At 37.9% G+C, this 16,824-nt stretch overlaps 1 protein-coding gene across 1 annotated transcript in view; it reads right to left on the bottom strand.

Annotated features, from left to right (window-relative positions):
• The window catches only part of LOC124619750 (lymphoid-specific helicase-like), a 161,727-nt gene that overhangs the window by 118,203 nt on the left and 26,700 nt on the right, over positions 1-16,824 (bottom strand). Inside the window, exons 3-4 of the mRNA XM_047146329.1 lie at positions 8,665-8,756; positions 8,447-8,571 (exon numbers count right to left, since the gene is read on the bottom strand). Of these exons, the coding sequence (XP_047002285.1) occupies positions 8,447-8,571; positions 8,665-8,756 (217 nt within the window). The remainder of the gene's footprint in view (positions 1-8,446; positions 8,572-8,664; positions 8,757-16,824) is intronic.

Raw genomic sequence — 16,824 nt, 5'->3', positions numbered from 1 at the left:
CAGGGGGGCGTCATAAGAAAAATAATGAAGTACTAGTCAGCCTCACTGTAAAGTGCTACTAAAAAACTGGACATCCTTACTCCATCATATGAGTACATAAATCAATCTGTGGTGCCTATCAGGGAAGTATTACTAAATACTGCACTAATAGTTCTATACAGAATCATGGAACAAGAGCCAGTTTGAAGTTATATTTGCTAAGGAAACACAAACAAAAAAACTCAAAACAACATTTTAATTGGGGGATAAAATTGTATAATTAATCATCAAAGGATGTGAAGAAGATTACTAAAAACACATTTGTTTCAAAAGGCATCTAAAACATTCTTCACAAACAGTACATATTACACAATTAGAGATTAATATATCAAAAAACAAAGATGATGTAACTTACCAAACGAAAGCGTTGGTATGTTGATAGACACACAAACAAACACAAACACACACACAGAATTCAAGCTTTCGCAACCCACGGTTGCTTCATCAGGAAAGAGGGAAGGAGAGGGAAAGACGAAAGGATGTGGGTTTTAAGGGAGAGATTATGTAGATGACTAAGATTTGTGGATAGTAATGAAAGGGAATAACCACAGCACCTGATCACATTTCAGTACACGATTACAATTTAGTGCTTTCGCAAGGACCATGTGTCAAGATGTAAAGTATATGGTAGTAATGTCAATTGGCTTAGTTTCCCAGCAGACATAGTTGAATATGGAATCAGGGACTGGAGCAAGGGACACAGCAGCATCATCATCTCAGTCCAAGAGTCATTGGTGGTGGTGGTTTTTGTGTGTGTGTGTGTGTGTGTGTGTGTGTGTGTGTGTGTGTGTGTGTGTGTGTGTGTGTGTGCTCTCTTCCTGATGTAACCAAAAACCTGAGAGAAAACCTCAGTTCACTTGTACTTAGAGTCCACAGTGATACTGTAATCATTGGAGGAGACTAACCACCGAACAATCAATTGGGATAAATGTAGTTTTGTTAGTGGTGGGTGTGACGACATTGTGCAAAACTTGCCTTTTCTGAAAACTAAATAAAACAGATAGTTCAGAATCCCACTCATGATAGGAATATATTAGATCTAATGGCAACAAACAGACCTGACCTCTTTGAGGAAGTCCACAATGAAACTAGTAGCAGTGACCATAATGCAATTACAGCAGCAATAAATACTAAAACAAAGGGGACAACTACAACAAGAAGAAAGATTCATATGTTAACAAACTATACAATGAAATACCAAATGAAAGTGCTGGCAGGTCGACAGACACACAAACAAACACAAACATACACACAAAATTCAAGCTTTCGCAACAAACTGTTGCCTCATCAGGAAATAAGTCACATCATCTTTGTTTTTAGATATATATTTCCTACGTGGAATGTTTCCCTCTATTATAACTATACAATGAAATAGTGTCATACCTCAATGATGAACTTGAAACCATCAGCTACACACAGGATCATGTAGGGGAACTATAGCTTAAGCCTAAAAGAATACTTGACCATGCACTGTATTGACATGTACCCAGCAGGATAGTGAACATTAGGAGGAACATCAATGGTATATAGTCACTGTAAAGACATTAGTAAAGAAACAAGGGACTACTGCATAATAGGCATAAAACAAAGCTCATGGCTATAGGAAGACAGATGAGTGAAATGCGTTTGGCAGTCAAGAGAGCACTGTGTGAAGCCTTCGATTACCACCGTAGAAGAATATTATGAAATAATCTTTCACAGATCCAAAGATAATCTCGTCATATGAAAAGCTTTCTAGTGACACCAAGCTGGAGGTGCCCTGTCACTATGGAAGAGACAAACAAACTGAGAATAGCAAAGCAAAAGCAGAAATTCTTAACTCTGTTTTCAATTTTTTTGTTTTTATTTATTATTATTTCTTTCCTTTCTCAGATGTTATGTCTGGTTAAAAATGGAAAGTGACCAGACCTTGATCAAGCGTGACTTCCTTATAACTGTACGGTATATGTTACATTGCATTTAGGAACTTTTTGAGAAATTGAACATGTATGAATAATTACAGATTTCTGTAGTTGTATATATATGTTTGGATGTAGCTGCATTGCGTTGTTGTACTGGTAGATATTGTGTGGTATGACTCCTGTAGTTGATAGTACAATTGGTACAATGTCAGCTTTATCCTGATGCCACATGTCCTTGACTTCCTCAGTCAGTTGGATGTATTTTTCAATTTTTTCCTGTTTTCTTCTGTATATTTGTTGTATTGGGTATGGATATTTCATTTAGTTGTGTTAATTTCTTCTTTTTATTGGTGAGTATGATGTCAGGTTTGTTATGTGGTGGTGTTTTATGGTTCTGTTCCAGTATAATTTGTATTCATAATTCTCCAGTACATTTTGTGGTGCATACTTGTATGTGGGAATGTGTTGTTTTATTAGTTTATGTTGTATGGCAAGTTGCTGATGTATTATTTTTGCTACACTGTCATGTCTTCTGGGGTATTCTGTATTTGCTAGTATTGTACATCCACTTGTGATCTACTGTTTCTATCTGTTGTTTGCAAAGTCTGCATTTATCTGTTGTGGTATTGGGATCTTTAATAATATGCTTGCTGTAATATCTGGTGTTTATTGTTTGATCCTGTATTGCAATCATGAATCCTTCTGTCTCACTGTATATATTGCCTTTTCTTAGCCATGTGTTGGATGCGTCTTGATCGACGTGTGGCTGTGTTAGATGATACGGGTGCTTGCCATGTAGTGTTTTCTTTTTCCAATTTACTTTATTTGTATCTGTTGATGTTATGTGATCTAAAGGGTTGTAGAAGTGGTTATGAAATTGCAATGGTGTAGCCGATGTATTTATATCAGTGATTGCTTTGTGTATTTTGCTAGTTTCTGCTCGTTCTATGAAGAATTCTCTTAAATTGTCTACCTGTCCACAACGTAGGTTTTTTATGTCAATAAATCCCCTTCCTCCTTCCTTTCTGCTTAACGTGAATCTTTCTGTTGCTGAATGTATATGATGTATTCTATATTTGTGGCATTGTGATCGTGTAAGTGTATTGAGTGCTTCTAGTTCTGTGTTGCTCCACTTCACTACGCCAAATGAATAGGTCAATATTGGTATAGCATAAGTATTTATAGCTTTTGTCTTGTTTCTTGCTGTCAATTCTGTTTTCAGTATTTTTGTTAGTCTTTGTCTATATTTTTCTTTTAGTTGTTCTTTAATATTTGTATTATCTATTCCTATTTTCTGCCTGTATCCTAGATATTTATAGGCATCTGTTTTTTCCATCGCTTCTATGCAGTCGCTGTGATTATCCAATATGTAAGCTTCTTGTTTAGTGTGTTTTCCCTTGACTATGCTATTTTTCCTACATTTGTCTGTTCCAAAAGCCATATTTATGTCACTGCTGAATACTTCTGTTATCTTTAGTAATTGGTTGAGTTGTTGATTTGTTGCTGCCAGTAGTTTTAGATCATCCATGTATAGCTAATGTGTGATTTTGTGTTGGTATGTTCCAGTAATATTATATCCATAATTTGTATTATTTAGCATGTTGGATAGTGGGTTCAGAGCAAGGCAGAACCAGAAAGGACTTAATGCGTCTCATTGGTATATTCCACTCTTAAATCTGTATTGGCTGTGATGTGATATTATTTGAATTTGTTTGGATATTAAATGTGGTTTCCCAATTTTTCATTACTATATTTAGAAACTGTATCAATTTGGGATCTTCTTTGTACATTTCCAATATCTATAGTAACCATGAGTGGGGTACACTATCAAAAGCTTTTTGGTAATCAATGTATGTGTAGTGTAGCGACCTTTGTTTAGTTTTAGCTTGATATGTCACCTCTGCATGTATTATCAGTTGCTCTTTACATCCTCGTGCTCCTTTGCAGCAGCCTCTTCGTTCTTCATTTATAATTTTGTTCTGTGTTGTATGTATCATTAATTTCTGTGTAATGACTGAAGTTAATATTTTTATATTGTTGGTAGGCATGTTACGGGGTGATATTTTGCTGGGTTTGTTGTGTGTGCTTGATCTTTAGGTTTCAGATAAGTTATTCCTTGTGTATCAGGGACTGCGTATGGGTCTGCAATGTAACTGTTAAATAATTTAGTTAGATGTGAATGTGTTGAGGTGAACTTCTTTAGCCAGAAATTTGCTATTTTATCTTTTTGAGGGGCTTTCCAATTGTGCGTACAATTAATTGCTTGGGTGACTTCATGTTGCAAAATTATCACTTCAGGCATTTGTGGTATCGTCTTGTATGTGTCTGTTTCTGCTTGTATCCACCGTGCATGTCTGTTATGGTTCAAATGGCTCTGAGCACTATGGGACTCAACTGCTGAGGTCATTAGTCCCCTAGAACTTAGAACTAGTTAAACCTAACTAACCTAAGGACATCACACACATCCATGCCCGAGGCAGGATTCGAACCTGCGACTGTAGCGGTCTCGCGGTTCCAGACTGCAGCGCCAGAACCGCGCGGCCACTTCGGCCAGCCGCATGTCTGTTATGTTGTACCGGGTTTGACCATACGTTGCTCCAGAAGTGTTCCATGTCTGTTATGTTTGGTGGATTGTCTATTTCAATGTGTGTGTTATCCATTGTCTGATAACATTTCTTTTGGTTTGTGTTGAATGTTTGGTTTTGTTTTCTTCTATTTTCACTTTTTTTGTATCTTCTAAGTCGTTTGGCCAATGCTTGTAATTTCTGCTTCTTTTCATCTAATTGCTCTATCGCTTCTTGTTATGAGATTTTACCTAACCTTTTTTGTTTTTTGTCTGACATTTCATTTCTTATAAATTGTGTTAGCTGTCCGATGTTTTTCCTCAGTTTTTCTATTCTGATCTGTAGCGTGTGTTGCCATGCTGGTTTTCTGGGTTTCTTCTGTGTGTTGGCTGGTTCTGATCTCTGCCTAGTGTGTATATTTAGTGAAGCGAGTGCTCCTATATAAACCAGTAATTGTAACACTTCCATAGTTGTATTTTCATTTATTTTGTTGTGTATGAGTGTGTTGATGGTTGTTATTGTTCTTTCGACTTGTGGGTTATTTGGGGGTCTATGCAAGAATGGTCTAATGTCTGTATTTGGGTCTTTGTATTCTATATATGTCAGCTGAAATTTTTCTATTATATCTAACATGTGTGTCACTTCTTGTTCTATTTGTGCTTGTTCTAGTGGCTGTCTTAAGATTTCGTTTTCCTCTGATTGTTTAACTGATGCGTGTTGTTCTTTCTTTGTTTGCTCTGGGATGTTTGAGTCCATTACTGTATTTTCTTCTTCTTCTGATTGCACATTATTCTGTTCCAGTATTTGCTGTACTTGTTGTTTGATGTTTTCTAATTCTGACTGGGGTATCCTGTTATTTTTGATTATTACACGGATCTGATCAGCTAGTCGTTGTTCTGTTAAAAATTTTAATTCTGGGTGTCTGGTAATTATTATTATTATTTTTATTTTTACATAGGAAAAACCCAGGAGTACTGCCCTAAAATTAATTCTCACACCACTTAAAAGGATGAGTCATACAGATATTAATGTCAGTGGTGTGGATAAACAACTGAAATCTTTAGAACTGAGCAAAGTCCCAGGGCCTGATGGAATCCCTATCAGATTCTATACCCAATTCGCAATTGAGTTAGCCCTTCTGTTAACTGTTGTTTGTCTTAGTTACCTCAAACAGAGAACTGTTCTCAGTAGTTGCTTTCTTTCACACCTGTCTACAAGAAGGGTAACAGAAGTAATCCACGAAAGTAATGTCCAATATCCTTGACGTCAGTTTGCTGCACAATCATATAACATATTCTGAGCTCCAACAATGAGGTATCGAGAACAGACTGGCCTCCTCAATGCCAACCAGCATGGATTTTGAAAACTTACATAATATGAAACCCAATTCATTCTTTTCTCACATGACATCCTGAAAGCCATGGATCAATGCAGGCAGGTAGATGCAGTACTTCTCGATTTCTGAAAAGCGTTTGACTCATTACCACACATATGCTTATTATCAAAAGTACAATCACATGGTGCACCAGACAAAATGTCAGACTGGATTGAAAATTTCTTGGTAGGGAGGATGCAGCATGTTATCTCGGGTGGAGAGTCATTGACAGATATACAAGTAACTTCAGGTGTTCTCCAGGGAAGTGTGTTGGGTTCCTTGCTGTTCATGTTTTATTTTTATGACCTTGTGAACAATATCAATAGTAACCTCAGACTTTTGCAGATGATACAGTTACCTACACGAAAGTACAGTATGAACGAAGCTCTAGAAATACTCAGTCAGACCTTGATAAGATTTCAAAGTGGTGCAATGATTAGCAGCTTGCTTGAAATGCTCAAAAATGTAAAATTGTGCACTTCACAAAATGAAAAAGAAACGTAGTATCTTATTAATATTATATTAGTGAATTACAGCTGGAATCACTAAACTCACACAAATACTTGGGTATAACAATAGGTACAAGAAATGGAACACTCACATAAGCTCAGTTGTGGGTAAAGCAGGTAGCAAACTTAAGTTTATTAGGGAAATTCAATCAGTCAACACAAGAGATTACTTACAAATCACTTGTGTAATGGTCTAAAGTTTGTTTCACCCATTGGACAGTGTCACTGAGATGTTGAAAGAACTGGCAGACTCTAAGATACATGGAAACCATCCCTAGGGGAAACCATCCCTAGGAAGTCTGGTGACAATGTTTCAAGAAGCAGCTTTAAATCATGACTAGGAATATTCGTAGATTGGAACTTAAATAGTGGCAACACTGCTGTGGAGACACAATGCAGTGGAATCTACTGCTGTCGCATTGTCACTGATAGCACACGTTGTTGACATACCTACCGTACCTCCAAGCAAATGGACTTCCCCGTCCCACGTCATGGCATGCGCACAATCGAGGGAAACACAGTCACTTGTGAACGAGCGGTCTAATGTAATGGTGTCACCATTTTCGAAACAAGAACAACGGAGTTGGATCAAGATTGGATGACTATCAATGCGGAGTATTACTGTTCATTTTTGGAGCATCAACGGCGAACAGCTTTGCGAAAGAAGTGGTGACACTTTCTGCGCAAACCACCCATCATTTTGCACAACAATACGTGGGCGCATACAGCACAAGCTGGGACTGCTCTGTTTGGTCGATGGTACTGTGAAGTACTGTACCAGCCATCATACTCTCCGGACTTAGGTCCTTGTGACTTTGATTTGATTCTGAAGATGAATGAACCACTTCAAGGCATTCGCTTCAGAACTGTTGAGAGAGATTCGACAGGCAGTAGACCACTCCATTCGCACCATCAACAGAACAGGTTCTCTTAACGGTATACTACGCCTTCCACATCTCTGGCAATGGGTTCTACACAACACTGGTGACTACTTTGAAGGACAGTAACAGGTGCAAATATGTAACTTTTTGTATTGGTTGTGAATAAATAGTTGCCACTATTAGAGTTTCAACCCTTGTACTATAATCCCCAACATCATTCCCATATGGATCGTGAAGATAATTTGGCACTGTATTACCTCGACAAATTCTGTATCATTGTGAAATGATCCTTGGATGAATAATGATAAATATATAAATGCAAAAATAAATGAGCTGTTATAACTTCAAACAGGGACCAAGGACAGCGTTTACGTTGAGCTGATTAACTCAAAATAAATTCCAGTTACAGGCAAATATCCAACACACCAGCCACGATTCTGTTATAGAACTTTGTCTGAAGCATGTCTTAAAAACCTACATACAGAGAATGTTCAAGACACCAATTTTACCAAAGATTATAGTGCCTTGAGCATGAACGTAAAATAAAAGTACAGTGCATGTTTGTGAAATATGAAATAAGGATGGTAACACTGAAAACAAATTAAAAGACCTGAAAGTAATAGAAATAAAAATGTGGCTGTCAAACTGACACTTTGTAAATTTAATTCAATTTTGTAACCATTGCAATGTAAATACATTTTTAATGAATGTCCTGCTCATTGCACTGTGAGTACTGTTAGCATCACTTTGTTGGTACTGGAATTTTTTCATATACCCTTCTAGCAAATACAGTATCACCCATTTCAAGTTCCTCATCTGATGTAATGACACCTCTACTGTATTGTGCAAGACAAATGTTGCAACTATAAGAACTATCACAAAATTTACTTTTACTCTGAGTCCTACACTTTAATAACTCAGTATACTGCACATTAACAGATACTACCAGATTGAAAAAAGTGGCACAAAAAATCCAAGAGCTGACAGAATTTAACCTGAGATCTTCTGGACCACATTCCAGGACACCACCACCACCACCACCACCACCACCACCACCACCACCAGATTTTTAAATCAAATGTCGAATAAATAATGCACTATTAAATTCAAACTGTTAAGAAAAATTATCAGGCAATACAGATTTCCTTTAAAAGCACAAATAAGAGTAGGTATTTACATTTTATTTTCCAGCTGAGTCTCTTCAAGTTTCTTCTTTAGAAAACAGGCATAAAATTCACTTTTAGTCAGCAAATGTAATAACCTCTTCATACGTTGTTCTTTAAGTTCTTGTGCTTGTTGTTCCTGCAGTTAAGACATCAACGGTAAACAACCAGCATGTCATGATAACCATTAGATTAAAACAAAACAAAAGAAGCAGTATATGGTAAATCAAACCTCTAATTGCTTCTGCAGTTCTCTTTCTGCTTGTTCTGCCTTCTCTGCAAGACGTTTTTCTTCTTCCAAGACATCACTAGTTATCACACTTCCTGCGGGAAGAGACAATTGGTTTCAGCCCTTTTTTTTTTACTACAACGAACAAAAAGAAATCAAATGACTAACACCTGCTTTTTTCTGTTACTATAGCAAATGATATGATATTTTATGCAAAGAGAAACCATATAAAATATTTGAAAAACCACCTCACAATGCAACAAACATTTTCAGAAAGATGAAGGAACTAACCACTATGACATTTAATATTCAGAACTATAAGAAAAAAAGCTCTCCACTAATGAGTCAAATGATGGATCAAGATAATATCCTATGCCCCTTTAATATGGGATTAACATTCCAACAAAACAGGTACTAACTAACAGTGCCATCTCCATACAAAGGGGCTACATCAACTGTCTTGTACAATGGCGGATTGACCTGCTGAAGTAAATACATCTGTATTATAAATTATTTTTATTCTTAACTGCATCTATGCAAATTATCTGATTTGAGAGATCAGAAAAGCCGTTGGCCATTGCCATACAGCTGACATCCATAACCGTGTTTTCTTACCACAGTAACTAACTCATTCCCCTCCGTATGAAGGCAAAGCAAACTGAAAATTTAGTCACAGTGGCAGCATTGCTATGTTCATGACTAAGAAACAGAGAGGAATGATGGCAAAAGTGAACTCCCCAGTTCCTTAAAAATGGAGTGCTGTCATATGATACACATCAGTGTCCTGCAAAGGATCTACTGCCCATGTATCCTACTCACTCATGTGCTCCCTGCGAAAAGAAGAGCAAGAGGACGTACAGCATATTTACGTTGCCTTACCGGTTCGCAACCCTTCACTGGCAGTTATTATACAAATATCTTCCACACTGATGTCACCTCCTTCCTTAGTTGTGTGTTGACTCACAAACTGCCATTTGAGTCGTGGAAAGTAATGATGACTTATCACTTCCATGCTGACTTGACAATGTATTTACAACTTTTTCATCCATCAACAACCCAACCCCCTGCCCCCCATGTTCATCACATAGCGTTTTAATGCAATACACCACTTTTCTCCAGTCTTCAATGTAACAGCAATGAATGCATCAGTCATTTTTACAGCTCAACGAAAGAGGTGGCTGACATTACAAATGTGGATTTTATTATTTGCAAAGTTTCAGATCGGTCCTCAGAAATTCAGTTGGATGATATGGTGTAATCAGAGGGAAACAATACAATTTTCTTGAAAAACTTTGTCAAATGAATGAACTGGAGAAGGCTCGTATTTCACAACTGTGTTTAACTTTCCTCAGTTCTGTCTCAAAATTTGTGTTTACTGGCCAATAGAACTGTATTTCACATTTTAGTGAACTGTAAGAATGTGGTTTATCCTACTGCTTGTCGTAACATGCAGTATTATAAAAAATGACTATACTTTTAGGAGGTAATCTTTTAACAAGTTGTGTCTGTAAGTACTTTTTTAAATTTTTTATGTCCATTACTGAATGCAATATAACAGTTAAAGAATGGTTTGTTAGACAGTACTACCTCTCCACTGTCATGGCCAACATTTATTTAACATGTAATTTCTATCAATGCACGTTTCACCTAAATAAACCATTGGCCACTTTGATCCTTTTTGTTGTTGTTGTTGTAAAAACTTGATGCAGTATGTCATTTTTGCAAGTGTCTACTTCTGTTCACACAAGACAACTCAATTTATTCTAGCAACTGTTAAAACCGAAGTGAAGTTTCCACAAGGTTGGCACTTCCTTGTGTTCTTCATACAACAATAGCAATTTCTGCCTAGTAACAAATCTGTCCTGATTGACAAGCACTCTTCTTCTTCTTCTTCTTCTTCTTCTTCTGAGTACAGAGTACATAATTGAATCCTACCTTCCACAATTTGCACGTGACCTACAAACCCAAAATTTGCATGTGACCTACAAACCCAATGTCGACATTTCGCTTTCAAGTTCCATCATCTTATCTACCAGTAGTAGTTGGGTCATTCCACTTAGGACTGTCAGTTAAGTGGCAATGAATCATTTCACTGTCTTGACCATTCAGATTTATTTGGTTTTATAGTGCCATTATTTAGTTTTTGACAAATTCAGCCATTTTCCACACACTGCACAAATGGTGCCATTGTGACTCCAGCTTTTACAGGTCACTACCCCACAACCAATGCCTGTGAAATTCGAGCAAGCAGTCTATTGCTGGCCACCACCATCCTCAATGTCATGTCTGTCCTACATGAATACGACAGTTGAATCTGTCACACCCCCAATGCTAACATCCACAGACAGCTGTGCAGTTGGCATTCTATTACAAGCTGCAATAGTCCATGCCATACTTCTGCAGCTCATCTATTTACACACGTAACACAACACAATGTAAGAACTTGACTTACTTGCACCTGAATGTGGTCTCACAGACTGGCTTTTACCCTCACGTCACAATCAGAATGAATTAATTTTGGCACAGGTTAAACACTACATGCTCATAAACAACAAAACATTCAAGATAGCAAAACACTGAATCACTTGTGCACAAAGCAACGGACGCCATCTCCCTACCAATGTGGGCATACTGTGTGGTACACTGGAAAGCTTCAAGAAGAAGACTGATAGGGAGGTGTAGATGGATATAAGCCTTAAACCTATCATTGTAAATTTACAACTAGATGGTTCAGACACAAACTCAGTGATGACTGTATTACGAAGTAGACTTTGGAACACAGTAAGGTAATGACAGTTCTTGGTTTTAAAGACTCATGGTTTAAAAAAAAATGCATAAATATTGCATGAGAACTTCCTAGCCTTTATTGATTGAGAATTTGTATACTAAGGAGCATGCAGATATTCACCTGCCACGAGTGACTTAACTATAATCTTCAACTTACTGCCTGAGAAAAGCAGCTAGATAGGTGGGAAATTTAAGCTTTTCCCAGTGTTTACTATGCTCTAAAAAGTGCAAGTATGCATCAGGATAAAGTCGCCAAAAACAACTGATATTTTGACAGGTCATCCTCAAGACACGAACTGGAAAATGTCTTAAAATGACACAGAGGTTTATCTGTTGAGATATCTGTGATTTTTGATGTCACTGGATAGCATTTCCTAGTGTTATCTGAAGAAGGTGGTTAGTTCTTTGCTTGTTCCATGGAGGATAAATGTGGTCTCTCACGGTAATATCAAACAACTAAGTTTACACTCCTAGTACTCTGTGACAGCAAATCCTAATGCTCTTTGACAGCAAAAAATATGAGAACATACCGAAAAATTCTACATCAAGGAAGTATAACTAGTTCAGCCATATTTTGAAGTTAATTTTGTTAAGTATTACATTTTTACTTATAATACTGTCCAAAATTGCAATAATATGGCAAATATTGCAATCAGTTACAATGATCTTCTGGCAGAGATAATCGTCTTTGAGAAAAATTTTACTTAACATCTTCACAAAGCTGCGTCAACTGTTCTCGTCTTCTGACATGATGCTGAGGCTGCAGACACAATGTCATGAACACTGACATAAGATTTCTTACTCATAGATGACAGATCAAAACTAGTTTTGAAATTTATTATTTTCCTCATAGATCTGAACGTATAATACGATGCAGCGTAGGCAAATGAACCTGATTGTTGTCTGCAGCAAAAGGGTTGGCAATACAAACTATTTTCCCGCTCTCTGCTGCTACACTTACACAAACATCATGCGCTCCACACTTCAATATCACTTATCTCTCTGCACGGAAGTGCCTTCCGATATGACACAGATTTCAGGATCTCTCCATTTGGAATTAAAAATTACTCATTTACACACCTTATTTGAGGTCTTTTGCTTCGATTTGTATTTGTGTTAGGAGTGACATCACGGCAAGTTGATCTGCTACAAATTGCACATTTCAGGCGGAACTTCTTATTGTTGTGGCTTCAATCCGAAGACTGGTCTGAGGGACCTTTCCATGCTACTTTACCCTGTGGAAGTCTCTTCATCTCCAAGTAACTATTGCTACCTACATACTTCTGAATCTGTTTACTGTTTTCATCTCTTGGCCTCCCCTCTACAATTCTAATCTCCCCCCCCCCCCCCTTCAGCACTAAATTGATGACCCCTTGAAGTCCGAGAATGTTTACTATCGACCGATCCCTTCTTTTAGTCAAGTTATGACAAAAAAATTCTTTGCTTCCCAATTCTATTTGGTATCTCTTCATTAGCTATGTGATCTACTTGTTTAACCTTCAGCATTCTCCTGTAGTACCACATTTCAGAGGCTTCTATTCTCTTCTTGTCTAGACTGTTTATCACTCAATTTCACTTCCACTTGTAACTACACTCCTCAAAAATATTTTCAAAAAGACTTCCTATATTCAATGTTAACAAAACGCTTCTTCAGAAACGCTTTTCTTGCCATTGCCACTCAACATTTTATATCATCTCTACTTCAGCCATCAAAAGTTATGTCCCTTCTCAAATAGCAAAATACATCTACTACTTTTAGTGTCTTGTTTCCTAATCTAACTCCTTCAGAATCATCTGATTTAATCTGGCTACATTCATTATCCTTTTTTTTCTTTTGTTGCTATTCATCTCATATCCACCTTTCAAGACACTGTCCATTCTGTTCCGCTGCCCTTCCAACTCTTCTGCTGCCTCTGACAGAATTACGTTGTCACTGCAAACAACGAAGTTTTTACTTCTTTTCTCTGGACTCTAATTCCTACTCCAAATTTTGCTTTGCTCTCCTTTGCTGCTTGCTCATTGTACACACTGTATAACATTGGGTATAGACTACAACCCTGTCTCATGCCCTTCTGAACCACTGCTTCCCTTTTACGCCCCTTGACTCTTGAAATTGCCACCTGGTTTCAATATAAGTTGTAAATAACATTTCATTCTCTGTGTCATACCCCTATTACCTTCAGAATTTCGAAGAGCATTCCAGTCAACATTTTCAAAAGTTTTCTCTACATCTATAAATAGTGTAATCCTTGGTTTGCCTTCTCTTAACGTACCTTCTAAGAGAAGTCATAATTTCAGTACTGCTTCGTTTGTTCCTACATTTCTCTCTAATCCAAACTGATCTTCCCCAAGGTAAGCTTCTACCCGTTTTTTTTTTTTTTTTTTTTATTATTCTGTACATAATTCGGGTTAGTATTTTGCAACAATGACTTATTAAACTGTTAGTTCATAAATGTTCACATTTGTTAGCAACTAATTTCTTTGAAATTAGAATTTGCCAGATATAGACTGGGAGAGACAAACATTCATAACGGGTGGCAGGGACAAAGAATCCAGTGAAAATTTTTTAAGTGCTTTATCTGAAAACTACCTTGAGCAGTTAAACAGAGAACCAACTCGTGGCGATAACATATTAGATCTTCTGGTGGCAAACAGACCCGAACTATTTGAAACAGTTAACGCAGAAAAGGGAATCAGCAATCATAAAGCAGTTACTGCATCAATGATTTCAGCCATAAGTAGAAATATTAAAAAAGGTAGGAAGATTTTTCTGTTTAGCAAAAGTGACGAAAAGCAGATTTCAGAGTACCTGATGGCTCAACACAAAAGTTTTGTCTCAAGTACAGATAGTGTTGAGGATCAGTGGACAAAGTTCAAAACCATCGTACAATATGTGTTAGATGAGTATGTGCCAAGCAAGATCGTGAGAGATGGAAAAGAGCCACCGTGGTACAACAACCGAGTTAGAAAACTACTGCGGAAGCCAAGGGAACTTCACAGCCAACATAAACATAGCCAAAGCCTTGCAGACAAACAAAAATTACACAAAGCGAAATGTAGTGTGAGGAGTGCTATGCGAGAGGCGTTCAATGAAATCGAAAGTAAAGTTCTATGTAGTGACTAGGCAGAAAATTCTAAGAAATTTTGGTCTTACGTCAAAGTGGTAGGTGGATTAAAACAAAATGTCCAGACCAGGCGCGGCTCGTGGTTTCTATACGGGGGAAGGCTGTGGCATTTATTGATCAGAGCCAACATAGACCTCGGGTTACGCTACAGATTAGTCTGACGTAAACAACTAAGAATTCAGGGGGAGGGGGTGGGCAGATCACGCTCTACCCATAATTTTACGTGCTGTATCTTCTATAATCAGGTATTAAATATCATTAGAAGCTAACTTCGTGTTAAAATCTTTGGTTAGTGTTTTTATACGTCATTATTGCATTTTCTGACACTTTGCAGCAAATCATATGAAAAGACGCGTTTCGGAGAGATCTTTAATGCGGGTCTGGAAGCACCAAGTTCTTTCACTTTCATCCTATGGCCGTGTTCCAAGTTTTTACCTATTAATTTGCACACTGAATTCATATTGCGCTTGTTTCACACTCGCGGTATGTTGCAGGTATTCACCAGCAAGTAAAACTCACTAAAATCCTGCAAAGTATACTCCGAAAAAGAAACTTGCTAATATCACACGGTATCAACAAAAGCAGTCAGCATCAGCAAGCAAGGAAGGTAAAGTAACGGGACAAATTTCGCGCGTTTTGTCCTCTAACCACTTATGAAACTCTCGCTAGATGGCAGTACTGGTACGTTACTGTAGTGTAGTGCACTCTGGCGGGATATTTGCAAACTTATTCTAAATGTGGATAAAATAGCCAATAGCAGAAACAAAACAACTATGTAAAACATTATCAAAACAATAATACTAAATGTCGATTAATGACGCATCGAAGCGTAGTAGAGATATGCAGAGAAAGAGATTGGATAGCGAAGTTTCGGCCACTCTACATTCCTTTATTACATAGATAGTGGAACCTGAAAAATATGTGATGGTTGGTACGACACCCTTAGGCTGCAAGCTCTGAGCATTCGGGTCGCCCATAAAGAGCAGTACTTTGTAGAAGCCACGCCCCCAAACCGCTACTACATGCAGCTTACGGACGTTTCAAGGCGCAGCCTAAACACTACTAACCATTCGGAAAACATCTATCGATACAAACAGTTCCAAAAATGTTGACCGTCGTTATTTTAATCGGAACGGGAAATATGCGAAATTCGTCCTGATAATTTAAATTATGTAATACGTTCTTGCGAAATTTACTTTAACATATATTTTGGGGCGGCTCCGCCTCAGAGCCTTTAATTACGAGCCGCGCCTGGTCCAGACACGCTGTGACCAAAATGGTACTGAAACAGAGGATGACAGACTAAAGGCTGAAATACTAAATGTCTTTTTCCAAAGCTGTTTCACAGAGGAAGACTGCACTGTAGTTCCTTCTCTAGATTGTCGCACAGATGACAAAATGGTAGATATCAAAATATACGACAGAGGGATAGAGAAACAATTAAAATCGCTCAAAAGAGGGATGGCCGCTGGACCTGATGGGATACCAGTTCGATTTTACACAGAGTACGCGAAGGAACTTGCCCCCCCTTCTTGCAGCAGTGTACCGTAGGCCTCTAGAAGAGCATAGCGTTCCAAAGGATTGGAAAAGGGCACAGGTCATCCCCGTTTTCAAGAAGGGACGTCGAACAGATGTGCAGAACTATAGACCTATATCTCTAACGTCTATCAGTTGTAGAGTTGTGGAACATGTATTATGTTCGAGAATTATGATTTTTCTCGAGACTAGAAATCTACTCTGTAGCAATCAGCATGGGTTTCGAAGAAGACGATTGTGTGAAACCCAGCTCGCACTATTCGTCCACGAGACTCAGAGGGCCATAGACATCCGTAAGGCGTTCAATACAGTTCCCCACAGTCGTTTAATGAACAAAGTAAGAGCATATGGACAATCAGACCAATTGTGTGATTGGATTGAAGAGTTCCTAGATAACAGAACACAGCATGTCATTCTCAATGTAGAGAAGTCTTCCGAAGTAAGAGTGATTTCAGGTTTGCCGCAGGGGAGTGTCGTAGGACCATTACTATTCACATTATACATAAATGACCTTGTGGATGACATCGGAAGTTCACTGAGGCTTTTTGCGGATGATGCCGTGCTATATCGCGAGGTTGTAACAATGGAAAATTGTACTGAAATGCAGGAGGATCTACAGCGAATTGATGCATTGTGCAGGGAATGGTAATTGAATCTCAATGTAGATAAGTGTAATGTGCTGCGAATACATAGAAAGAAATATCCCTTATCATTT

The sequence above is a fragment of the Schistocerca americana genome, chromosome 6, assembly GCF_021461395.2.
Source record: "Schistocerca americana isolate TAMUIC-IGC-003095 chromosome 6, iqSchAmer2.1, whole genome shotgun sequence".
Lineage (NCBI taxonomy): Eukaryota > Metazoa > Arthropoda > Insecta > Orthoptera > Acrididae > Schistocerca > Schistocerca americana.
Note: the sequence above shows the minus strand (reverse complement) of the source record. Positions and strands in the feature narration are given on the sequence as shown.